General features: G+C 36.1%; 1 protein-coding gene across 1 annotated transcript in view; it reads left to right on the top strand.

Moving 5' to 3' along the window:
- Positions 1–26,322, top strand: part of LOC148944531 (ATP-binding cassette sub-family D member 2-like) — an 83,000-nt gene that overhangs the window by 29,497 nt on the left and 27,181 nt on the right. The window contains exons 4-5 of the mRNA XM_089100537.1: positions 17,883–18,167; positions 19,615–19,771. Of these exons, the coding sequence (XP_088956663.1) occupies positions 17,883–18,167; positions 19,615–19,771 (442 nt within the window). The remainder of the gene's footprint in view (positions 1–17,882; positions 18,168–19,614; positions 19,772–26,322) is intronic.

The raw sequence follows: 26,322 nt of genomic DNA, 5'->3' as shown, positions 1-26,322 counted from the left end.
GTGGAGAAAGCATTGAAATATGAACTAAGGAGGTGTGAAGTGGAGGCCATGGATAAAATTGCCGAGGATTTAGAAGATGCAGCTAGACGGCATAATAGTAAAATATTGTACTGGCACGTTAACAAATTGAGAGGTAGGAGTCAATCCTGACTTGTCCCAGTTAAAGATAGGAATGGGGTGGCAATTAGCGATAAGACAAAAGCTAAAGCGAGATGGGCCGAACATTTTGAGAATTTGCTTAACCGAGATAGAGTTGCAGGAAAAAATATAGAGGAAAATGAAAAAGTTTGTGATACCTTGGATGTGAAGGAAGATTTGTTTTGTGAGGAGGAATTAGAAACAGTACTAAAAGGATTAAAGAATAATAAGGCTCCAGGTGCTGATAGGGTAGTAAATGAGTTTCTTAAATATGGTGGCTCTGAGGTTAGAAATAAGTTATTGGAGATTATGAATATGATTTTTGAAAAAGGGGAAGTACCTAATGATTTTAGGAAAACCTTAATTAAGCCACTTTATAAGAAAGGTGATAAAAGTGAGTGTGGTAATTATCGAGGCATTAGTCTGGTCTCTGTAGGTAGCAAATTGCTTAGTAATATGATACTTTTTAGACTGAGAGATGCCGTAGACAAAGTTTTAAGAGAAGAGCAGTGCGGTTTTAGAAAAGGTAGAGGATGTGTTGACCAAATTTTCACTCTTAGGTTAATAATTGAGAAGTGCCTAAGTTTTCAAACACCTTTGGTCCTCAGTTTTATAGATTATGAGCAAGCGTTCGATTCTGTTGATAGAGGAGCTTTAGTAAAGGTTTTATCCTTGTATGGTATACCAGACAAATACATTAAAGTGATTAGTGCTATGTACGAGAATAACACTGCTGCGGTTAAGGTAGGAAATGAGGTTAGCAGCTGGTTTTGTATTAAATCAGGAGTTAAGCAGGATTGTGTTCTATCCCCCTTTATATGGATTATTTTGATGGACTTTGTTTTAAGGAGCACAGGAAAGGCAATGGGAGACCACGGAATCAAATGGGGAGGAAAAAGTCTCCTGGACTTGGATTATGCTGATGATTTAAGCATCCTAGATGAAAGTGTGAGCAAAATGAATGAAGTTTTAGAGGTTTTGCGAGTTCAGGGTGCTAGTATTGGTTTGAAAATTAATGTTAGGAAGACCAAGTCACTAAGGCTAGGAATAAGTGAAGATGAAAAGGTGACGTTGGGTAATGAAAAGATTGATCAGGTGGGCAGTTTCACTTACCTTGGTAGTATTATTAGTAAAGATGGTGGGAGCAGTGAAGATGTTAAAAATAGAATAGCCAAGGCTCAGGGTGTTTTTTCACAGTTAAAAAAAGTCTGGAAGAATAGGAAGATAGGTCTGCAAACCAAGATTAGAATCTTAGAAGCTACAGTGATGACAGTGGTCAAATATGGCTCTGAAGCATGGACGCTCCGAAAAGCGGATGAAGATTTACTAGATGTTTTCCAGAGAAATTGCTTAAGGATTGTTCTGGGTACCCGGCTGACTGACCGTATTTCAAACAATAGGCTATACGAAAAATGTGGTTCAATACCGCTTTCTAGGTCTATAATGAAAGAAAGGTTGAGGTGGTTAGGGCATGTTGTTCGGATGAAGGATGACAGATTGCCGAAGATTGTTCTTTTCGGTCAGCCATCTGGGGCTAAACGGAAGGCAGGTCGTCCCCGTCTGGGTTGGGAGGACGTCATAAAGAAAGATTTAAAGGAAATGGGAACTTCGTGGGCGGGTGTAAAAAGGGAGGCTTTGAATAGATTGGGGTGGAGGAGGAGCGTGCGTAGCTGTGTTGGCCTCAGGCGGCTTGGTGCTGCGATGAGTTGTTAGTAGTAGTAGTAGTAGATACGGCTCAATAGAAATCGAAACTTTCAAAAACGGAATTTGATGTCAATAAATGTATCAAAAGAATGTGTTTATATTGCTGATTCTAAATATATAAATTTTATTAAGTTTAGTATTACTCATCAAAGGCTACGAGCCTGAGAAAATTTACTCGATTTTTTAAAGAGGGGGAAACATCCCCTACAAGTGAAAGAATTTTAATGAAAATCACACCGTCAGATTCAGCGTATCAGAAAACCCTATTACATAGGTTTCAAGCTCATATCTGCAAAAATCTGCAACTTTGTATTTTTTGCCAGAAGAAAAATATACGAATATAGAAGTTAGTTACGTAAGTTAATTTGTAAAGACATCCATTTAGCAAAGAAAAGTAAAATTTTGATGCAAATAAAAGCTGCATTAACTAAAAAACGATCAGAAATTAAATAAAAAAAAACAAGTTTTTTAAACTGAAAGTAAGGAGCGACATTAAAACTTAAAACGAACAGAAATTATTCCGTATATGAAAGAGGCTGTCCCCTCCTCAATGCCTCACTCTTTACGCTAAATTTTTACTCTATCACACAACTTTACTTTTTAAAAAAATAAAAAAAATTAGTTTAAAGAGCGAGGCGTTGAGGAGGGGCCAGCCCCTTTCATAAACGGAATAATTTCTGTTCGTTTGAGTTTTAATGTTGCTGCTTACTTTCAGTTAAAAAAAATTGTTTTTTTTTTATTTGATTCTAGTACATTGCACGAATCACTTTAATGTATTTGCCTGGTATACGATACAAGGATAAAACCTTTTCTAAAACTCTTCTATCAACAGAATCGAACGCTTGCTCATAATCTATAAAACTAAGGACCAAAGGTGTTTGAAAACTCAGGCACTTCTCAACTATTAACCTGAGAGTGAAAATTTGGTCGACGCATCCTCTACCTTTTCTAAAACCACACTGCTCTTCTCTTAAAACTTTGTTTACGGCATTTCTCAGTCTAAAAAGCATCATATTACTAAGTAACTTGCTACCTACACAGACCAGACTAATGCCTCGATAATTACCACACTCACCTTTATCACTTTTCTTATAAAGTGGCTTAATTAAGGTTTTCCTAAAATCATTTGGTACATCCCCTTTTTCAAAAATCTTATTCATAATCTTCAGTAACTTATTTCCAACCTCAGAGCCACCATATTTAAGAAACTCATTGATCACCCAGGAGCTTTATTATTTATCGGCACCTGGAGCTTTATTATTTTTTAATCCATTTAGTGCTGTCGTTGATTCTTTCTCACAAAACAAGTCCTCCTTCACATCCAAGGTATGACAAACTTTTTCATTTTCCTCTATAATCTTTTCCTGCAATTTTATCCTGGTTTAGCACAACCTCAAAATGTTCTGCCCATCTCTCTTTAATTCTTTCCTTATCGCTAATTGCAGCCCCGTTCTTATATTTAACTGGGCTAAATCTGGATTGACTACTCCCGCTCAATTTATTAACATACTAGTACAATATTTAACTCTTATGTCATCTAGTTGCATCTTCTAGATCCTCGGTAATTTTATCTTTGGCTTCCGATTCGCACCTCCTTAATCCTGATTTGACTACCTTCTCTACTCTCTTTGATTCATACTTATTTTTGAATGATGTATCAATCAAATAGCCTAATTATTGTACAAGTCCTTTCTCCTTTCTATTAAACATAAAGCTTTTTCATTAATATTCTTATCTGGACTCCTAGCTTTCTTCCCTACGACACCTTCAGCAACTTCACAAATTATTTTTCTAAAATTATTCCAACCATCTTCCACATTATCAAATTTTAAACTCTGGAGTTTAGTATTCAACTGTTCCTGGAAATTTTCTCTCAAATTCTCATACTGGAGTCTACCAACATCATAACTTCCCAGAAGGTAGTGACCCTTCCGAAATTTCAGCTTTGACTTAACTCTTGACACTACCAGATGGCGATCTTTACTTTTAACATCAATAACAGCACTCCTATAGACCCGAGCATCCTGTATTGATCCTCCCAGTCTTCGGTTTACTATAACATAATCAATAATGTTTGCTGTCTTACCATCACGTGAATACCTTGTTAACTTATGAGCCAATTTATGACCAAACACCGTGTTGGTTATAACTAGATTGTTATACCTACAAAATTGCAAAAGTCTGTATCCATTACTATTTTCTTTTCCTACACCAAATTTACCTAGGCTAATTCCTCTTTCTACCGACCTGGGCGTTAAAATATCCCAGTAATAACATCATATTTCTACCTGGGACCCTGTCTATTTGCTCCTGTAACTGTAAGTAAAATTCGCCTGAGTCACTAGTATCTCCGTCAGTCGGTTCTACAGGAGCATATACTACTATAACTGATTCCCTGAACTTTTTAGTCATAAAATGATCAATTAGTATTCTATTATTGATACCTTCCCAGCCTAAACAAGACTTAGCAGCTTCCTTATTCATCATAAGCCGCACTCCCTGTCTATGTACCCCATCCTTCCTGTCTGAGTAAACAAATTCTAAATCACCTAGTTTCATGTTTCTTACCTCTGAGATATGAGTTTCCGAGACTCCTAATAAGTTCATTTCAAATCGTCTGAATTCGTCTGTTAAAATGTTGATACCATGGTCATTTTTTAACGTCGTAACATTCCAAGTTCCAATTTTCATGTTCTTTAAATCATTGAAATTATTTTGGCCTCAGGAAAAGCAATGATTACGGATACCATTGCAGGACGAGGATCACATATCTTCTCAAGTCTACACCGAAGTGCTTAAGCCGACTTAGAACCGGGCAGCAAGAAGTCCCTGGGACCTCCATGAATGGAGTCTTTGTGCAATCCTGGGCCCAGATTGGTCACAACATGGTTTTCAGCACTTGGCGATGCTCTTCTATCAACAAGAGTCGAAATCCTGCACAGACAATGTCAAGCCTATTATCTCCGACTCATTATATATTCATGCCTACAAATATGATGCTACTACGGGGATACATCAGTACATATCATTTCCTTAAAACCTGTGAAAGCTTCATTGGCCTAACTCAACTTCTTAAATAATGGAAATAACGACGAAAACACACTGCTTTGTACACAGGTCCCTTTTATGCCCCGTTTTGCATACACGTCCAGTGGACATTATCCGTTATGAGTCCACCCAAAAATCTCGATCATCCCCATTGCAATTCCAGTAGGCTTTCCCAATAGGCAAAGGCTCGTATAATGAGAACCATCTCAGTTGCCCAATTGTCTTCAAAGTCCTGTGGACATGGCCAATCATAAATCTTTGAAAACCTTTTATTTGTGGTCTCCAATTGCTTTCCAATGGCTTATAGAAACTCATGGACTATTTGAATTACCCTTATATCATGACTGTCTACCTTAATTCTTCCCTAGGATGGATGAATGAACCCAACCAGCATGATTTTAATTATCTGAATATAAAAACAATTATTTTAATTCTAAGGTATTATAAAAAGAAACAACAGGTAAAACAATAGAGAATTTTTAAGACAGTGAAACTTCCTCAAACCTCAAAGGAATCCTCAAACCTGAACATCTTTCTTTAATATATTAAAAAAGAGTTTGTCCAGAAAGCGATTTGTTTACCCTAGGCACCTACAAAGGGGTTTACATTGAATAATCGATGTTACTATTAATTTTTTCAGAGAACAATTTTTTCTAGGCCTATCCTTCAACATTTGCGAAGAAACTTGTTATTATATATAGGTAGAGCTTCGAACAGCAAATCGAACAGATTCTTGTATAGGCTACTTCTTAATAGACCTTTATCATCTGACATCCCCAACCCCACAGGAGTTGCTTGTACGGGGAAGGGGTGGAGGTAGGTACTTCAGATAGCTGAAGCATAGGTTGAGGAGTATTGCCTGGAGCGAGCATGCATAGGATGGGCAATTATAGGAAAAACCATACAAGACGCTTAAGATTTGATGTGGGATTTAGAGGGTTGAATTTTGCATATAGTTTTTTTTAATAGTTTTCAGTTGATTGGCTATATTAGGTTTTCGACAATGGTAATTTCAATGGTGTCCTTTTTATTTCAATTTAACGTCATTTGTGAAGGATTTCAGTTTTTTTTTAAATTCTCAAAATACAAATTATTTTCGAGTTAAGTCTGAATAATAATTATTATCTACGTCTTTTGGAAAATTGTTATCACTTAAACAGTTTCTTAGAAAATGCGCTTTTTACGATTTCACTTACTGAGGGCCGTGATTTGCTCTTTACTAGGTTGCAACTACTACTTCAACCGCAATTTCAAAACAAATTTCAGAAGCATGGTGAGCTTCCAAACATGTTAGCTAAAATTTCTAAAAGCTGGATAATCTCTTGCTCGGAAAGATTTCCGAAGGGGCTGCATTCCAAGTAGCTTTGGTACGCGCACTAGGTATCGAGGGTAGAGCTGAGGCACGGGGTTCAGACGCAATGGGCACGGAGGCTGGTATTCTTTATTCACTGTCGTAATATAATGCTACGATATCTTTCTCTCCTTTTTTCTGTGGAGGAAATGTTACCCTAAGTTGAGAGCCAAGGAGTTGAAATGTAGAGCACAGAGTTTTTAGACAAGCAAGGTCTAAAAACCAAGTGCTTCTTTTTCCAGGCTTCTTCATTTTCTATAATAAATTAGTGATTGCCACATGCGCATCGACCCCTTTCTACGGTAAAATCATGTTGCGAAAGCAATTAAAACTTCAGATTTACCTTCTGATCAACTTTTTTCTCAACAAATATGTAGCCTACTGCCTCTTTTAAAAGCAGTGTGAGAATATGAAAAAAGTAAGACTATACAAGGTTTGTCCAGAAGTAATAGGACAGATTTTCTTCCGCCGCGACTGTACTTCGGAGCGTGCGCGCGCCGACTGGATTCGGTAGAGGGCGTTCCTAGCTAACGAAAGAGCGGCTAGTCAGTTGTCTCCGAGCACCTGGAGAGTCACGTTCAGGACAGGCATTTTTGCGTAACGTAGTTTCTGTTTGGTGCAAGCCAAAAATGTAGCGTTCGTTAGAGCAGAGGTACGTGATTAAATTCTGTGTGAAACTCGGTAAATCTGCGACAGAGATATTTGATATGATCAAGCAGGCTTACCCAGATGTTCCTTTAGCAAGAAGTGGTGTGCTTTGGAGGCACCAGGCCTTTCTGGAGGGCCGGGAAGAGGTCGCCAATGAAGACCGTGCTGGAAGGCCTTCGGCTTCGACAAACACCGACAACGTGACTCGTGTGCGCGAAGTTTTGAACTCAGACCGTCAACCAAGTATTCGTTTAATTGCCCAAATGTTAAATTTAATAAAAATTGTCGTCCGTGAAATTGTGACGGTGCATTTGAACATGCGCAAGGTTTTCGCGAAGATGGCCCCAAAAGTGCTCACTGACGACTAGCAATTGTGGCGAACGAAAGTGTGTCAAGAACATGTGTGAAAGTGACACCCAATTTTTGAATAACGTAATGCCAGGTGACAAGTCCTGGATCTTTCAGCATGATCCTGAGATAAAGAGGCAATCTACTGTGTGGCACACGTCGGCGTTTCCTCGCCCAAGAAAGGCAGGAATGAGCAAATCTAAAGTGAAAAAGATGCTCATTGTCTTTTTTGACATCAAAGGCATCGTCCACCATGAGTTTATTCCTCCTGGACAAACCGTCAACGTCAAGTTTTGTGTGGAAGCGCTCAAAAGATTCAAACAAACGGTCAATCGGGTCCGGCAAGACCTCGCTGCCGACAGGAAGTTGCACCACGACAACGCCCCAGCTCACACCGCCTTTCTCGGTGATAACTACCTGACCAAGGCCGGCATACTAACGCTTCCCCGGTCTCTTCACAGCCCGGATGTGGCCTTCCGGACTTTTTAATGTTTCCTTGCCTGAAAAGGCCAATGAAAGACAAGCATTTTGAGGTGACAGAGGGGATCCAAGCAGCATGTACCACGGCTCTCAAGGCTATTCCTGAGAATGCATACCATGGCGCCTTCAATGCTTGGAAATCACGATGGTAGCGCAGCATTGACGCAGAAGTAGCTTATTTTGAAAATAAGAAAAACGAGCAAAAATGGGGTTTTTAAAGACCAAATGAAAATACTGAAAAACACAACAAAGCGAATATTTCGAGGGGCAAACGCCTCTCTTCTTCAGCTCGAAACGAAATAATGTATCCAAGGAAAGTGCCGAAGAAAAAAAGCAACAAAAAACTGGGATACATTATTTATTTTCGCGCTGAAGAAGAGAGGAGTTTGACCTCTCGAAATATTCGCTTTGTTGTGTTTTTTCACTATTTTCATTTGGCCTTTAAATACCCCATTTTTGCTCGTTTTTCTTTCTTTATGTTATGTCAGGCCAATGTGGTTTAAAAAATTATCTTATTTTGAAAGTTTTTAAAGAATTATAACGATTGGCTCAATAAATGTTTATAAATCCACTCAGTCCTATTACTTTCCGGACAAACCCTGTATCTTACTAAGTCAAGAAGTTCCGTGTACAGGGATTTTGAAACGTGCCAAGTCCTACGATTGAACGTTTGATTCTTGAGCCCCATTCATTTCTAAAATAGGTTCTTATTGTTATAATGGCGCATATAATAATAAAAAAATAATAAAAAATAATAAAAATAATAAAAAAATCATCAAAACAAATAATAAAAAAATCAGTTACAAACGCTTCTGACAAGACGAGTATCCCGCCGGCGGAAAGTTGGCCAAAATTAATCGAAAGCAAGATGACAGAAAGAGAGGAAACGGATAGCCTGAGTCGGTGGGTGGTCGGCGAAAACCTTGCGGAATTCCCTCTAAAGGAAAAAGATTACAAACTACTGCAGCTTTTCACAGGTGAGGAAATATGGAATTCGCTAAAGAAGATGAGAGGGACCTCAGCACCAGGAGTTGATGGCATCCCAACAGGGCTCTGGAAGTGGTCTAGGGTATATTTGTTGCCTTTGTTATCAACGTTATTTTCAAGTGTCCTTAGCAAGTTGGTTTGGCCTCAACAGTGGAATATTTCAATAGTTTTACCACTTTTTAAAAAGGGAGACCGAGCATTGCATAAGAATTATAGAGGGATTCATTTAGGAAATAGCCTTAGTAAATTATTTTGTAAAGTGTTAGTGGCTAGATTAGATAGTTGGCTTAAACAATCAAATAAGTTAATATAAATTCAGGCAGGGTTTCGAGAGGATTATAGTGGGGTAGATCAGATATTTATTTTGTATGGGCTTATTAGGAAGTATATGAGGAAAAGGGATGGTAGGCTATACGCAGCTTTTTGGACCTGCGAGGTGCGTTCGATGAAGTTTCACGAGATTTGTTAGTAGAAGGACTTATAAAGTTAGGGCTGCCTAGACGTTTTGTAGGATTGGTTGTTAAAATGTATTTGGTTGTTAGAATGGTATTTAAGGTAGGAAAGTTTTACTCTAGGGCGACTGTCAGTAGGTTAGGGGTTAGACAAGGTTGTACAATTTCACTTAGGTTGTTTTCCCTGTATCTTAATGCTATAGAAGAATATATGGTAGGGCAGGGAGCCCCAACTCTAAATCTGTCTGCAATGCAGGTGTTCGCTCTGTTATTTGCGGATGATATAGTATTGGTGGCTACAGATGGGCCTGACCCTCAAAAACTGCTAGGAATGGTGTCCTTATACCTAAATGAGAAGCGTTTGGTCCTAAATGTCACAAAGTCAGTAGTTATGGTATTCCGACAACATGGAAATATAGAGGAAAGGTTTAGTGTAGGAGAAGAAGTGCTTAAAGTAGTTGAAGATTTTGTTTATTTAGGATGCAAGTTTACTTCAAATGGTAGGTGGAAAGGGCAAATTGATTATGTAGCTAGTAAAGGTCTTAGGGCTATATGGCTAATTTTAAAGAGTAGTGTTTTGAAAGTAGGCCTGACAGACCTTAGGCTTCAGAAAAGGATATTCCAGACTAAGCTAGCTTCCGTAATGTCTTTTGCAGTAGAGGTGTGGGGTATGGAGAAGGCTGATAAGGTAGACCGGTTACAGTTGATGTATTTTAAGCGGTTAATGGGGGTTAGTGATAAGTTTAATCATGTAGTATTAAATGGTGATTTAGGCTTGTTATCATTAAGGGTGGGAAGGTTAGTGCGGATAGTAAATTATTGGGAAAGGATTATAAATCTGCCTAGTAGGAGGCTAGTATAGAATGCATATGAGGAGATGCTAGTAGATGGCAGGAAAAGTTCTTGGCCAAACCGGGTTAAAGAGACTATTGATAGATGTGGTTTTAGTGAGTATTGGAATGAGGGGAAGGGGCGAGGTGTGGAAGTGGGGCTAGTTGCAAAAAAAGTAAAGGATAGACTAATAGAGCAGGAAATTCAAAGGTGGCAGAATCAGAAATCATCCTAAGCGTCCCTGGGGCTGTATGGGCTGGCAAAGGAGGTTTGGGGGGAGGAAGTTTACTTTAAAGCGGGGATGAGTAGTGAGGATTTAACATGGGTAATTTCGGTTCGTGGTAATTTTTTGGGTATTGGAGAAAGGAGGAATTATATCGGGAATTATAGTATTAAAAATGGTCCTTACCAGTGTCCTTTGTGTGGAGAGGAGGAAGATCTTATCCATTTTATGGGTACATGCCAGGAGTTAAGAAATTTGAGGAGAGAAGTGTTTTCAACTGATTTTGGAGGGGTGGATTGGTTTGAAAAAATTTTAAAAAGTAGAAATTTTGATGATTTTAGAAGGTTGGGTAAATTTGTAAGAGTTGGTTTGGCACATAGAGAAACTTTTTTGATGAAATTTGAGTAATTTATTGTGTTTTTTTTTTGTATTTATTTTTATTAAGTTATTTTGCCATGGCCCGAAAAGGCTTTTGTTGCAATAAATATCTATCTATCTATCTATCTATCTATAGTTGCCATAATTAAATGCTAGTGACAAAAGTTTTACAATTCAAAATTTACTTTCGAATGAACACTTGTACGCCTTCGTATGTCAAGGGAAAAAGAATGGAAATTTGTCAATCTCATGTTTCTAGAACTTGGGATTTGCTTTCAAATGAGCACACCCACAACATTCTACAGTAGCTTTTCTCAGAAAGTAGAGTACAGTAGCTTTTCTCAGGGTTATTCAGAAAGTAGGGAACATTTTGTAATAAAACAAAAACTAGGTACAGGAAAAATATTTTATTATATACATCTGAAAGTGTGACTAAAATGCTACTTTTCTACATAGTCCCCAAAAAAATTAAGGCACTTATCGTAGCGGTGAACAAGCTTCGAAATTCCTTCGTCATAGAAATCCGCCGCGTGTAATCTTGGCCACTCAGTGACGCACGCCCGGCGCTCGTCGTCTTCATCAAAACGCTGTTCTGCAAGCCATTTTTTCATCTGCGGTACAAAGGTAAAACCGGTCGGTGGTAAGTCGGGACTGTAGGGTGGATGTGAGAAAATCTCCCGTTTGAATGAGACAAGACGTTCTGCAGTTAAATTTGCCGTGTGAGGTCAGGCATTGTCTTGGAAAAACAAAATTTTTGACGATAACTTTCCTCTGCGCTTGTTTTGGTCTACTCTTCTAAGCTTGTGCAATGTTTGGCAGTACCGATCAGAGCTGATTGTCGCACCACACTCAAAAAAGTCAATATGCAGCATACCTTGCCTATCCCAAAAAACAGTAGCAACAATCTTCCTCGCTGACAAGGTTTGCAATTTTTTTTTTGTTTTTTGGGGAGAACTTTTGTGCCCCAATTTCATAGACTGCAATTTTTTCCTGCAATTGAAGTGCTTAATCAATGTTTCATCACCCGTTGCGACTCAGTTGAGTAAAGAATAACCAAGTGTGGGGTAAGTATTAAAACATTTTAAGGCTGCTCTAATTCATTGAACTGTGTGGAGGTCTGTAAGCATTTACGGCACCTATCTTGCACAAAATTTATAGTAGCCAAGCTTGTGAGTCGCAATTTCAAACAATTAAGTCTGTTAAACTTGTGGGAAGAAAAGCGAAAGCTCCGTTATTGTGAAGCGACGGTTTTCCAGAATCTTCCCATTAACTTTGGCGACAAGATCGTCTGTCACAATGTTTGGGCTTCCCCGGGTCTCTTCATCATACACGTTGGTTTGGCGATATTTACACAAGAGACCCCATTTTCGCACTGAACTTTTATTCATTACGTCGTTGCCATATACTTTGCACAGTTGTCGATGAATTTCTATCGGTTTTTCGTTAACACAAACAGTATTACGAACTACATTTCAAAACTAGCGGGATTTGAAATTGCAGCGCACATTTTAAATTGAAATATTGGGCAAACGGGCAGCACGAAGATGTTCTCGTTCTTACGGCTGGGTGCCGACCACAGTTTATATAATTATCCAGTAAGTTTACCGCAGATGATTTCTGGCTCTTCATTCTCGGTGCCAACAAAAAGCTCCTCCCACTTATTTGTGCACTTATTGTCCACTTATTGGTGAGCCGGCCAAGTGGTTTTGTAAGTACTTGTTCCGTAGGTGATTATTCTTTGTCTACCCGTGAAAAGATCTAATGCCGCTTATGTTTATACGTTCTCTGGAGCACTCGCACCTCGGTCTGGGTTTTTATAATGGGTGAAATAGGGAAAGATCATACTGCTAAGTATATAAACTGTGGTGCCGACTGAAGCTACGAAGCAGGGTTGCCGCCAGACTAAAGTAATTCCTAACTTCCAACTATTAAAAACGTATTTTTTGGTAGAAAAATCCCTTTTGAAGGCAAGGCGCCGGAATTTTATTATTAAGAGTCGTACGTCAAGGGGGGAGATGAGGTTTGTTTCCGGTCTAATTTGAAAAATATTTTTTTACGTAATATCATTAAAAATCCTCCTTCCATCTTTTAAAAGGTGCCTGAAAAGAACACAATAGTAACAATTCATGCTTCTTTGCCTTCAGGAAATTTCTATTTATTCAACAACTGTATGTGCTACTTCCAGTTTACCTGCACAACAGAAAGACACCCCCCCTCGATGCGTGTATTAAAACCCAGGCTACTATTTTGCTTATCTTGTTGTTGTTGTTTTTAATTGCCATTATTGGTGTTTTAAACCAAAATTTGATGAGTAATACGTACAAAATAAAAGGCAAATCAATAAACACAGAACACTTTAGAGTTTTGAAGAAAAGAAGAAAACCAACTAGATTTTTTTGTTATTGTTTTATTTTAATAAAAACGATATTAATAAATCCAGCTTCTTAAAAAGACCCAAAAAATCATTTTAATCGCTCCCTTCCCGTCTAATATTTTAGATTGGCTATGTCGCCGTTTCACATGCTCTAGCTTTAAATTTACATTGCTCCAACGTGACGATTAAAGCAATCCCGAGTGACATAGTTTTTGTTTTGTTTTAATTTTATCGAACAAAAATTATTTTAATCGTTGTCTTTAGTTCTTATACGACACAACAGTTATTTTGCATTATATGCATTTTTCCGTTTGTAATTTGATTCGTCACTATCAACCGAAAGAAAGTCTGAAATAAAAGAAGAGTTCACACAATTCAACCACAAGAATGTTAGCCTAAAGCTGTTTTGATGGGTCTCATAAGTCCAGGCCCGTACAAAGAATTTTTAGGGGAGGGGGTCAAACAATAAAAAAAATTAAACTCATTCTCAAAACGAACTACAAAGCACAGAATTTTTTTCTCAAGAATATATGAATATAAGTGAACACGAGGGGCACAAAAAGCATTGGATTTTACATAACATAAACACCAAATTTATCTAGGTTTTAAATGCATAAACGGAAAAAGTCGAGTTGAGGAATACAAATAAAAAAGATCAAACTGTGCAAAAACGAATCGATTTTTTGCCCGGAATTTTCGATTTTACTTAAAACTTCCTAAATTTTTGTCTTTAGATTTAAAAAATATAATGTCTCTTCCGAGATAATAGTTCAAGTTAACCCAGTCTTTGGATGTGTTTTTGCCGCTTTGCTATACTGATGAAACCGGGAATTAAGTAAACATTCGGAAGTCGTTTAAAAATAGTTCACAAATTAAAAAAAATTGTGTGACAAAGAAATAAAAGGTAGATGGAACAAAAAGACCAGTGAGTTAATAAAAATGAACTGGAAATGATTTAATTAAGAAAATTAAGGGGGATAGTAAAAAACCTATAATTTAATAAAGAAATGCCGAGAAATTTACGTTTTCAGGGGACTGTGGCCCCAGTCTAGCCTGTGTGGTCCCTATAAATCAGTTTTTAAGTAAACTGTAAGCCTACCGTATACAGATACAAGACTGTTATTTTCTGCATACAAATGGTCATTAGTTTAGATGCTGTTATCTAAAGCCAAATATCTAGTCGTTATTCGTTTCTGAAGAAAACCTTGCTAAACACACAAGAAGTATTAATAATTTATTTATTTTATACTATTTACAAACACAACGGCCCCTTTTATGAAATTGCACCCCACCCCCTGATGGTCCGGGATAAAAAAAAATCGACCAATAAAATTCTTACTTTACAATATGAAAGAACACGAAAGAATGTAACAAGAAAGAATGTCATCACAAGATTCGCCACAACGATGAAATGTGTTTATACAGTTATATATGGGACCGCAGATGGGGAGGGGGGGGGTGTAATGTAAAAAAAGTGACCACGATATTTGGGAAAAGTTTAGCATAAAATCAAGAATTCCGGCTCAACTAACCCACCCCCCTCCTCAATGCTTAGATATAACAAAAAATGGCTCATTTTTACAGTGTTATATATTTTGTCAATACCAGCTGTTCATAATCCCATATAAAAAGAGCAACTTTTGTATATACTACTACTACTACGAACAACTCATCGCAGCACCAAGCCGCCTGAGGCCAACACAGCTGTGCACGCTCCTCCTCCATTCCAATCTATTTAAAGCCTCCCTTTTTACACCCGCCCATGAAGTTCCCATTTCCTTTAAATCTTTCTTTATGATGTCCTCCCATCCCAGACGAGGACGACCTGCTTTCCGTTTAGCCCTAGACGGTTGGACAAAAAGAACAATCTTCGGCAATCTGTTATCCTTTATCCGCACAACGTGCCCTAGCCACCTCAACCTTTCTTTCATTATAGCCCTAGAGAGCGGTACTGAACCGCATTTTCCGTGCAGCCTTCTTTGACATACGGTCACTCAGCCGTGCAACCAGAACAACCTTTAAGCAATTTCTCTGGAAAACATATAGCAAATCTTCCTCCGCCTTTTGGAGCGCCCATGCTTCAGAGCCATACTATGACCACTGTCATCACTATTGCTTCCAATATTCTAATCTTGATTTACAGACTTGTCTTCCTATTCTTCGAAACTTTTTTAACTGTGAAAAACACCCTAAGTCTTGGCTATTCCCCTTTTGACATCTTCACTGCTCCCACCATCTTCATCTAATAATACTACCAAGGTAAGTGAAGCTGTCCACTTGATCGATCTATTCATTACCCAACATCACCTTTTCATCTTCACTTATTCCTAGTCTTAGCGACTAAGTCTTCTTAACATTAATTTTGAAGCCTATTCTAGCTCCTTGAACTAGCAAAACCTCTAAAAGTTCATTCATTGTACTCCCACTTTCATGTAGAATGCTTAAATCGTCAGCATAATCTAAGTCAAGGACACTTTTTCCTTCCCATTTGAGTCCGTGGTCTCCCATTGCCTTTCCAGTACTCCTTAAGACAAAGTCCATCAAAATGATCCACATAAAGGGGGATAGAACACAACCCTGCTTAACTCCTGATTTAATACAAAACCAGCTGCTAACCTCGTTTCCTACCTTAACCGCATTTAAAACTTTTGTATATAACCTGATGTTATGTCAAACCAATCAGAAGGGGGGGGGAGGTTGATACGAAAAGAATAATACATATATCATCTGTACTAGTCATTTAGCTGATACACACGCAAGATAGATGCTAAAGGAAACTAGTCAAAGGGGTATCAGTCAGTAGAGAATTGGATGGCAAAGCGTGGTTTGTCATTGCGTTTACAATATTTAAACTATTGTTTTTTGGATTTTAGGGGGGGGGGATAGTGCCTAGAGTAGGTTACGTATTTAATATATACTATGCTTTACCCCCCCCCCCCTCTAATGTGCAAATATTTAACCCAGATGCGGTTCTAAATTTTTACATTTTCATTAAATTTTGTTTTTTCATGTGTATTAGCTAATGACGCTAACTCCCTCTTCAACTGAATTCGGCATGACTGTGTTAACGGAAGAAGATTTACTGTCAACTGATCAAATTGAAAGATGGTGAAGCGACAAACTGACTATTGTCACTTAACAAATGATAATCGTATGCTCATGAGAATGTTATCTTAACTTACTATGCGAGTAAGCGAAGTGGGTATTTTCTCATCCTAATAACTGAGTGATTGTTTGATAAGATTAAAAGAGCGCAATGTGAATAAATGTCGATACTCATGTCAGTGTATTTAAAATGGGAACAGCGGATTTTTTCACGGGGAAAAATAAATATTACTCAAAAAATACGGAACTCACTCATTATTCAAAAGAATAACATAATTGCAAAAGAAATTAAAAAACGTAAGAAAAATATAATGTTTTTAGGACTTTAAAGTTAAACTTATCATTTTAATTAAAGCTTACCAAAAATGGTGGGAACGTAACCTTGGTGGCAACCCTGCTACGAACACGTGCACACCAAAACATACGTGATCGCCGCGCGCCTAGCAGTGTCAGACGGAAACGTTCCCTACTTTCTGAATAGCCCTCGTATATATATATATATATATATATATATATATATATATATATATATATATATATATATATATATATATATATATATATATATATATATATATATATATATATATATATATATATATATATATATATATATATATATATATATATATATATATATATATATATATATATATATATATATATATATATATATATATATATATATATATATATATATATATATATGTTAATATTTTCGTGGGGTTGAAAAAACCGCGGCGCTTGACGCCGCTATTTTACCAACTCATTTTTATTACTAAGTGGCCGAAAACATTAGGGGAGGGGTGACTCCCCTTATACATAATGCCAATGATTGAGACTAAAAAACCTTCAGAAGATTTTTTTGTATCCATTAATATTCTCATTTTCTTTGTCAAATAATATCATATATAAAAGTACTGTAAAGCAATTCTAACTAATTTTTACTCCTTTCTCGTTCAAGCAGATAGGTCTCCATCCAGGGGGCCGGGGAGTGTTGCAGTTAAATTTGAAACGACTGTAACAATCCAATAAATATGTAGGTTTTTTTAATGTAATGGCATCTTGCGGCATTTAGTTCGAAAGAGAAAATTAACTGCTCTCTCTTACGAAATAATAAACAATGAATGTTAACGATTTGTTTCTTTTTCCTTTTTTGCAACAACTTTTTTTGAGTAGGGGTTGGCGTGCATGAGGGAGGGAAGTACTTTGCCCCGGGCCCGATCATGGCTTTTGGCGGCCTTCTATGTCAACTTATGTTTTGTCAGTATATAATAATAGTAGCAGCGACCGATAAATAAATTTTGGTGCTCAGTGTTTCTGGCCCCGTCCTTTAGTACAAAGATTGACAGAAACCTACATTTGATGATTTTACACAAAATCACATGATTACACAAAATCAAAAATACAACTGAAAATAAAATAGCGAGTGCATATGTAATAAATACTACAGAAGATACTGTTAGGTAATAATTTAAAATCACTAAATAAAAATTGGATTCAAACTGAAGATGTGATTTCGTGATAACAGGAGTATAAGGGCTGAGGGCCCGAAGAAGTGAAAGGAGGTGATACCGACTGTTTTTGTGCTTTCCTATAGTTTTTGGATATTGAAATGCATAACTAGTTAGTAAATTAAGCGTTCATTAAATTATATAATTTTAATGGTTGCGAATTTTTTATTGTCAGGAAGTAGTTTTTCGATAAATCCTAATAACGCTGTTCGAGAAATCATATTAATTTCAAACGTTCTATTTGCACAGTATGTGTCCACATACTATTCAAGGAAAAAATTATAAAATATTTTAATTTTAGGTTGAACTTAGCCATCTGCAGAGGGCGTATCGTTCCCTGACCGATCAAATGAACGTCATTTTTGCCAAGCGACTTTGGTATGTGATGCTTGAACAATTCCTAATGAAATATGTTTGGTCTGGAACTGGTTTGGCAACTGTTGCCATTACTGTAATTCTTGGGAAGAAATTGAAAAACAGCTCTTCTGATGGTGGAGTTAGTGAACGAACACAGTACTTCACAACAGCAAAAAATATGCTGATGTCAGGAGGTGACGCCGTTGAAAGGCTTATGACTTCTTATAAAGTAAGGAACCTCCTTGTTTGAAGAACCTTGGATGGGTTTGTTTTTATTTTTTTATTTTTTTTTTATTTTTTTTTTTGTAATTTCATTTTTGTAGATTGACGACGGCTCAGCTATTCTGTTTCAATCATTATCGACTTCTATCTTGAGAGCGCAAAACGGAACGTTACCCCAGAGCTTCATCTTATTCTCCCCTTTCTCTCTCCCTCACTTCCTTCGTCTCTATCTCTCTGTCTCTTTTTTCCTTTTTTTTATTTTTATTGTTTTTCCTTTATTTATAGATGCAAGTTAATATTGGGATAAAACTTGACGAGGACCGAATAAAGTTGAACATATGTTCCTCAACTGATTCAGCTATAGGCCTTAATTACAATTGTCAAGGTGAAGAAAGGTACCTCTTGTATTAACAAGCGTAAAAGAAGAAGAAATAACCATGTGATTCCACGGAAAAGTTTTGCAGTGGAGGGGGACAAGCCTGAAAAATATATATATATATATATATATATATATATATATATATATATATATATATATATATATATATATATATATATATATATATATATATATATATATATATATATATATATATATATATATATATATATATATATATATATATATATATATATATATATATATATATATATATATATATATATTTAAATATATATATGCCCTCATGACAAATTAAGCTAGGATTTGTGATATTTTGGGCTCGTGATGCCATTCAAGTTGTTGCATTACTGAATTACTCTGCAACCACAAGAGAAAATTTCAAATTGGGGTGGGAAAGAGCCTTTTTTAAGCTTTAAAAGTGTAATTAAACATATCACAAGTAAAAATGTTCAAAGTTGGTACGGTTAAGTTAGACGAAACCCTCCCTTAATGGGTCCTAAATTTAAGCCAATAAGCTTAGAATTCAACACTGATTAAATTATTGTAGGTTGCTAATCAACATAGCTTTATATTTAATTGCTGAATCAAAACACTGTGTGGCGTTTACTTTTTCGGTATGGTCAGCAATTTTTTATCTGCAGAAGATTAAGCTATTTTCCATCCTGTTAAATATATTACTGGAAAGAAAACATCATTATCAAGTTGTAGACTATGCAGAAAAAACATTGCGAAACAGTTACAGGAATAGGGCACGTGTGGTAGAGCATGGTAAGTAATTTCCAAGAAAGAAATGAATGTTTTCCGAAGGAAATCTGCTGCTGCCAGCTCCGGTAATTTAGATATGGGGGAGGGGCTTCGAAAATTTAATATGTTAGGTACCGCAAACTTCGAAATGATTCCTGTGTACGTGCTTGCTGTGATGCGTTACTGATGTCAAAAAGGTTGCGATGGAAAAAAAGTGCTAAGTCAAAATTTTATGAAGTAGGTAAGCCGAATAAAAATTTATGGTAAAATATGGCAAAGTGTTATCTCTATTTTTTATTGATTTTAGGAAATTGTGGAACTGGCAGGGTATACAGCTCGAGTGGCAACAATGATTGAAGTTTTTGATGATGTTAGTAAAGGGAAGTATAAGAAACAAGTAGCTGCTCAAGAAAAGGACCTGCAAAATGTTCTAGAATTCAAAAATGGCTTGCCTGTTCCGAAAGGTAAATTTTCGCGTATATAAATTTCTACCAATATTAGCTTTTATACAAATATTTAAAAATAACACGGGAAATTTTTCACTTCAGGAAACTAATCGGTCAAGCAAATTTTGGTTTCATTTTGGATTTAATCCTGGTTGATACGAACTTGGCAGTGATAGTTCATTCGGTGCTATGTATCGCTCTTTGCTAAGCTGAGGCTTATAGCTGATTCTTATAACTGAGGCAACAAAGCTTTTATGCTTTTATAGTCAATATTAAGGTTGTCAAAAACAAATAACGAAATGCAAATTTGAATGAGCTATACTTTTAAGACACAGTTTATTGTGACATTATAGAATTCTAATGTGGACAGAAGAAAATATATGCAATCGAACCTGAGACATTGATGGTATCCAGTAAATTTTTCTCAACTTAAATTTTATGAAGCTTCTTTTTGCACTTGCTGCAGTTAATGGCACTGTTGACATTATTTTGTACGCAATTACAGCATTTGAAAACAAACTTGCCAGCAGTAGAAGAAATTGAAGATATTGCAATACAATTCGTATTTCTTCTGAAATCATTTCTCTTAGGACTTCCAGTTCTTCGAATAAGTCCAAAGTTAATAAATAGTACATACCGACATCAGTGTAAACATTACCGTGCAAGACACAAATATGTTTTACTGTTTTACTAATAATAGCTGTAAATAAAGGACCCTCCCTTAACCCAGAAAATCGCCCGGAAGACTACCTTTGTGGACTGTATTGGGAAACGAATTCTGAGATCTATAGAATTTCAAGTACTTTTGTTCAAAATACAAATTTTTAGGATACTAGAACCTTTTCGAGCCAGGAAAATTCTCTAGCGGTGCATTATCCCATTCCCGTATAATGGCAAAACACTATGTGAAGCACTTTGCAAATGAGACTAGAATAAATGAAATCATTTATAGATACAAGACATAAACTTACTGTGAGTTTCTGCGGGTATTTAAAGCAAGTATACTTAAATATACTTTAAATCAAATTAAGATTAATTTAAGTACAAAAAAGTTGTTCAATTATAGTTTTTTGGGGCTACTTTCACGGTTGACGTGTTGGCCACCCTTGCTATATTATAATATTAAGAAGTCTATATGCGGGGCCTCCATAAACAAGGGGCCGTGGGCGGCTCCCCATTTTGCCAACCGTTAACACCGCCCTTTTCACTTTGTCTGAAGGACGGACTTTCGTTTGGTTCTTGTTTTCGGTCTAATTAAATAAGGTAAGCTTTAGATAAGGCCTCTAGTTCGAACACCTCCTGTCAATAGAGTCTCTTTCTATCTCTCTATCTCTCCCTCGTCTAAAAGGTGGGGGGGGACATCAAAGAGTTAAAAGAATGTCGTGTATTTTAACGTCAATGGAACCAAAGTTGCATTGTTAGAGTAAAGACAGTACACATTTCAGACTTTAGTTATTTTGTAATATTCATATAGTTCAAATAAAAAGGAAACTCAAGAATACTTTCATTTTTAAGGAAACTATCCATTCATTTTCAATATTTAGTCTAGATTTATAAGATGGACTAGAAGTCTGAATGCTATAACTCTTTGTGATTGAACTAGAAATGTTCCTAAAAGTAATTCCACGTGACATTAGCCTACTTGTGTGAAAGCTTGAAAATGAATGCATTGCCAATTAATAAATAAAGTCCTTAAAAAACAATTAAAATGAAAAACGAAGTTTTTATTTATATTCTCTGTTAAAATAGAAACAATTTGAATGTTAAAATAAAATCTAGTTTTTTGTATTATTATTTAGAAGAAACTTTAAACCTTAAGTAATTTTGCTTCCTGAAGAAATCAAGCCAATGTCTCTGAAATTACCACACTCACTCATATCGCCTTTCATGGTTAGAGCAGAAGCTGCATCCTAGTTCAAAGCGAACCCCAGCCCATTGTAACCGAAAGTTTAAAAAAGTGCTTTGAAAATACTGCCTAGTGAGAAAATGAAGTTGCCATGAAGCCATGGCCAATCAAACAGTTCTTGGTAACGAACTGTAAGTAAGGAGCGACCCGGCTCAATAGTAACCGAAACTCTAAAAAACGGAGTTTTTACACCAATAGATACATCAAAAGAAATAGTTATAATAACTATGCCTTTTAGGATGACTTAATCCACCAAAGTCCCCGGGGGGGGGGGCTAAAAGTTATGAAGTTTACCCAATGTTTATATATAGTATTGGTTATTGGACGTTTTCAGGGGGATTTTTTCTGGTAGTGTGGGGGGGGGGTCGGGGGTTATGTGGGAGGATCTTTCCAGGGAGGAATTTTCCATGGGGGAAGAGACATTGCTATGAAGGTGGTGCAAGATTTTACAGCATGGTATAAAAAACGATTCGGAATTAGATAAAAAAAACAAGTTTTTCAACTGAGAGTAAGGAGCAACATCAAAACATGAAACGAACAGAAATTATTTCGTATATGATTGGGTTCGTTAATAAAATTAAACAACTTTTGAGAAAGCCATTTAACCAAATAAAAGTAAAATTAATATGCAAATTTCGTTTTAATTATTCATGTACGGTGAGCCAAATCAAAACCTGCATTAATTCAAAAACGTTCAAAAATTAGATAAAAAAAGCAAGTTTTTTTTAACTGAAAGTAAGGAACGACATTAAAACTTAAAACGAACAGAAATTACTCCGTATATGAAAGGGGCTATCCCCTCCTCAACGCCTCGCTCTTTACGCTAAAGTTAGACTCTTTCTCACAACTTTATTTTTTAAAACAATAAAAAACGTTAGCGTAAAGAGCGAGGTGTTGAGGAGGGGACAGCTCCTTTCATACACGGAATAATTTCTATTCGTTTAAGTTTTAATGTTGCTCCTTGCTCCTTACTTTCATTTAAAAAAACTTGTTTTTTATTTAATTGGAGACAAAGCCTAGACAGATAGTCTGAGTGAGAGGCAAAGCTGGCTTAAGCCTTTTTCAGGATTGTATAAAAATGATGTCATTTTCACTTGTTGATAGATAGTCTATCACCCATCCATCCATCCTCGCGCAGAACTTAGGTAGATAGCCATAGAAACGAAGTTTTCTTTTAACCGTGATTCAGGAATGATAAATATTATACGGGTTTCGTTTTAATCGTAAAAAAATATTGAATCTTAAAAAAGAGCTTGAAACTCGTCGAAAATTATGGACTACTAGAAATAAAAACTACACCTTTAAAATCACCTTTGTTGAAGACCTTAAAGTGGAGGTTTCGAGCCCCTAATCTTTGAAAGGGATTTAATTAAATAGATACTTCCAATTTTTCAAAAATCGTCTTCAAAATCTTCAGCAGTTTATTTCTAACTGCGGAACCGCCACATTTCATAAATTTAAATTTCGTTAATTCCATAAAGTTTCATAAATTTAGCACGTTACCAGCACCTGAGACCTTAATGTTTTTAAATCCCTTTAGTATTGTTTCTAACTCCTCGCAAAATGAATCTTCCTTCACTTCCAAACTGTCAAAAAAAAAAAAAAAAAAAAACTACATTATGTACTACATTCTGTCCTCATAATAATTCAAATTGCTCATAATTGTGTAGTACATATTGTTTAGGAATGAAAATGGCAACAAAAAATTACTTCAATGATGATTTAGTTCTGGAGCACATCGTAAAGCTGTTGGGTGAATCTGTAATGTATTTAAGGCGCGAGAATGTGTATAGGTTTCTTATATAAAGTTTACCGTCAAGTTTAATAATGATGACCTTTGAAGCCACCAAAATTTGAATTTTTAGGCCACGATCATTGTACATCATACAATGGAATATGTATCTTTAATATTATATCAGCATTTTAGCATTATGATGGAGGACCCTCTAAAACTTATACCCTTTTTGAAGTCATTTCAGCCATTTGTCTTTTACAATATACTTTTCATGTATATTTTCCTTAGTTCATGCGGTTTCAATTCGATTTACTCTTCCTCGGCCCGTCTCGTAGAACCTAATGGCTCTAGGGAACACCTTAAATTAACAGCCTTACCAAAGAACTTACCGGGGCCCGCACGTTCAAACTTCCTGCGGTTTATGAGGTTAACTTTCGCCAACTCTTCAGGAGAAGCGAACACAAATCTAGGATTTTTATGTGAAATCTTGAATATAAATGGTTTACGGAAAAGAACTAAAAACTGTTTAAATAAAATACAACGATGAGTAAATTTAATAAAATATAGAAGGAAATTGAATAAAACTAAAATGAAAATATGTCAGTTTAAATGAAAATGAACAGAATTAGACGGTTTTTAAGGAATTTAACGGAATATGTACATTTTTTTTCTAAGATTGAAAAAAAAATACAGGCTATTTCACACAGGTTTTTCAACTAAATCTCCAGAATTATATAGGGGTAGCACCGTTTTCTGCATTTTAAAAACTGCATAATGAAGAAACGTGGACTAAGTTTCTCCCAAGATGTCGCATAAGAGGCTTGTAAGAACCGTAATTTTTGGGTGTGAATATTTATTTATTGTTCCTTAGATTTAATGCCTTTTTGTTTAATTAATTTACAGACAGTAATTCTTTTGTTTATTACAGTAATATTCGCAAATATTCGCATGAGTTTTGTGGCATCAGGCAATGCTTCTGGCTATGAAAGATGTACAGAGTAATTGCTTGATTTTGAAAGGCTGAGTTGAGCATTCTTTAAATCTGAATTTTTAATTTTTGACAGATGGTTTATAAATTGATGGCATTTCATCGTTTTTACTAAAAGTTCGTTTAGGTTTTGTATAGTGTTCAACTTTGCTAAAACTTTGAAAAACTTAAAAATTTGTTGGAAACTCCATTAAAAGTATCTGGTAATGTTTGAATAATCGGTTAAACACAAACCTTTTCCTGATTGGCATAATTCATTTTAATTTTTCCATTATTAATAGTTTGCAAGTTGCTGACTTATTCAAAATATTTTTGGAAAGTAACTGGTCAGAAAAGCCATGGTGTTTGTAGTTGTGATAGGATAATTGATTATAAACCAAAGCCGATAAAAAAAAGTTTTGGTAAATTTTAGACCCGATTTTACGGGGACCGTGCCTATAATTTTTTTTTACATTATGGTGCTCTGGTCGAACTACTTACGGCTGTGAGTTTCAAACTGATTGGGAAGTTTTGACTCATTTCCGGGCCCCCTAGCGGCTCTCTCACTTCCAACAAAGTGTTTGATCCCCTTAGCCCTGGCTGTGATACGTGGAAGCCTCAAGGCAATTATATTAACGGTTGTTGACCACTTCCAGGTCCCGTATATGGGGTGCCCCATTTCACAAAAAAAAGTCTTGTTGTTTGTTTGGACATCAATCTTGCTAGAACCTATTTTTTCTTCTTCTTTTTTCTTGTGCATTTGGGTCTGCATTGCCTAAGGACTTGAGTATAAGTTTCAAGTCGATCATAAAAATTTTGCCGCTCTTTTGGGGCACATGCTAACAATTGAGTTTATTTTCTATACATTAGGATCCCTTAGTCATGGGACTTATGGTTTGAAGTATCAAATCGGTCGGATAAAAGAGTGTTTTTGGCTTATTGTCTTGTATAGAAGGAATAGGTATTTTTTCTTAATTTTCCTTCTGCAACATGCTATTCTAAGTTCAAAGAGCTAAGGATATAAGTTTCAAGTTAGTCGGGAAAAAAATTGTTTTGCCTGTTTTTGAGCTCCATTTTTCCAGGGACCTGTGTCTCCGAAATTTTCTTAGAATTAAGTTCCTCTTGGCCCAAGGACTAATGGCTGTAGCTTAAAAACTGATCAGAGACAAATAGTTCTTGGCCCATTTCTGGGCTTCCTACTACCTTCGCCATCCTTCAACGGATGTGTGATTCTGTTGGCCCAGAAAACGGTCCCGAAAAATTCGAGTCAATCGGACAACCAAGATCGTCCACGCCCATCTTTTCCCATATAGAACCTATCTGTAAATAATAAGCAAATTTTTGAAATTTATGGCCGTTTCCCCAGGAGCTCCGGGGGTCACATCATCCTTGGTGTTATATTAATTACATCTATTGACTATTTTGCGAAAAAGACCAGTTAAAAATTTTGGTCGGATGTCTTTGGAGCTTACGGGGGGATGGGTAGCAAAAAGGGGAAGCAGACGGGCTGGTTTCCCCCCAATCTTTTCGACTAGTTAAATATTATTAAATACACTTTTGAATATAATCTTTATTCTGTTCTCATAATAATTTGATATTTTAACACTCTTTTGATTAATTTTTACAGTAGTACATTTGTATCTTCTGATTTCCATTTCTAGTTGGTTTTGAATATTTCAACTCGACTCAAATGATTTTATTATCAAACGTATTATGCGGTCATGCTGATCAGTTGCAGTTCTTGTCATTTTAAAAGATAAGGTACTAAACATATAAAAATCACAGCCATTGTCATCGTCAGACAAATTTATGTGTTGACTCGAAATATCACAAACAGATTGAAATTAAAGCCTGTTTATTTAACTGGTTTATGTATTGATAAATCAGTAAAACAAAACAATCAAATAAAACAGGGAATGAAAACTAAAAACCCATTCTTTTTAATCATTTTCAAATGCATG

This window comes from Artemia sp. Qi Xiang Cuo, chromosome 14 (assembly GCF_049724085.1).
Source record: "Artemia sp. Qi Xiang Cuo chromosome 14, ASM4972408v1, whole genome shotgun sequence".
NCBI lineage: Eukaryota > Metazoa > Arthropoda > Branchiopoda > Anostraca > Artemiidae > Artemia > Artemia sp. Qi Xiang Cuo.
The sequence above is the reverse complement of the archived record's forward strand: the minus strand, read 5'-3'. Positions and strand labels throughout refer to the sequence as shown.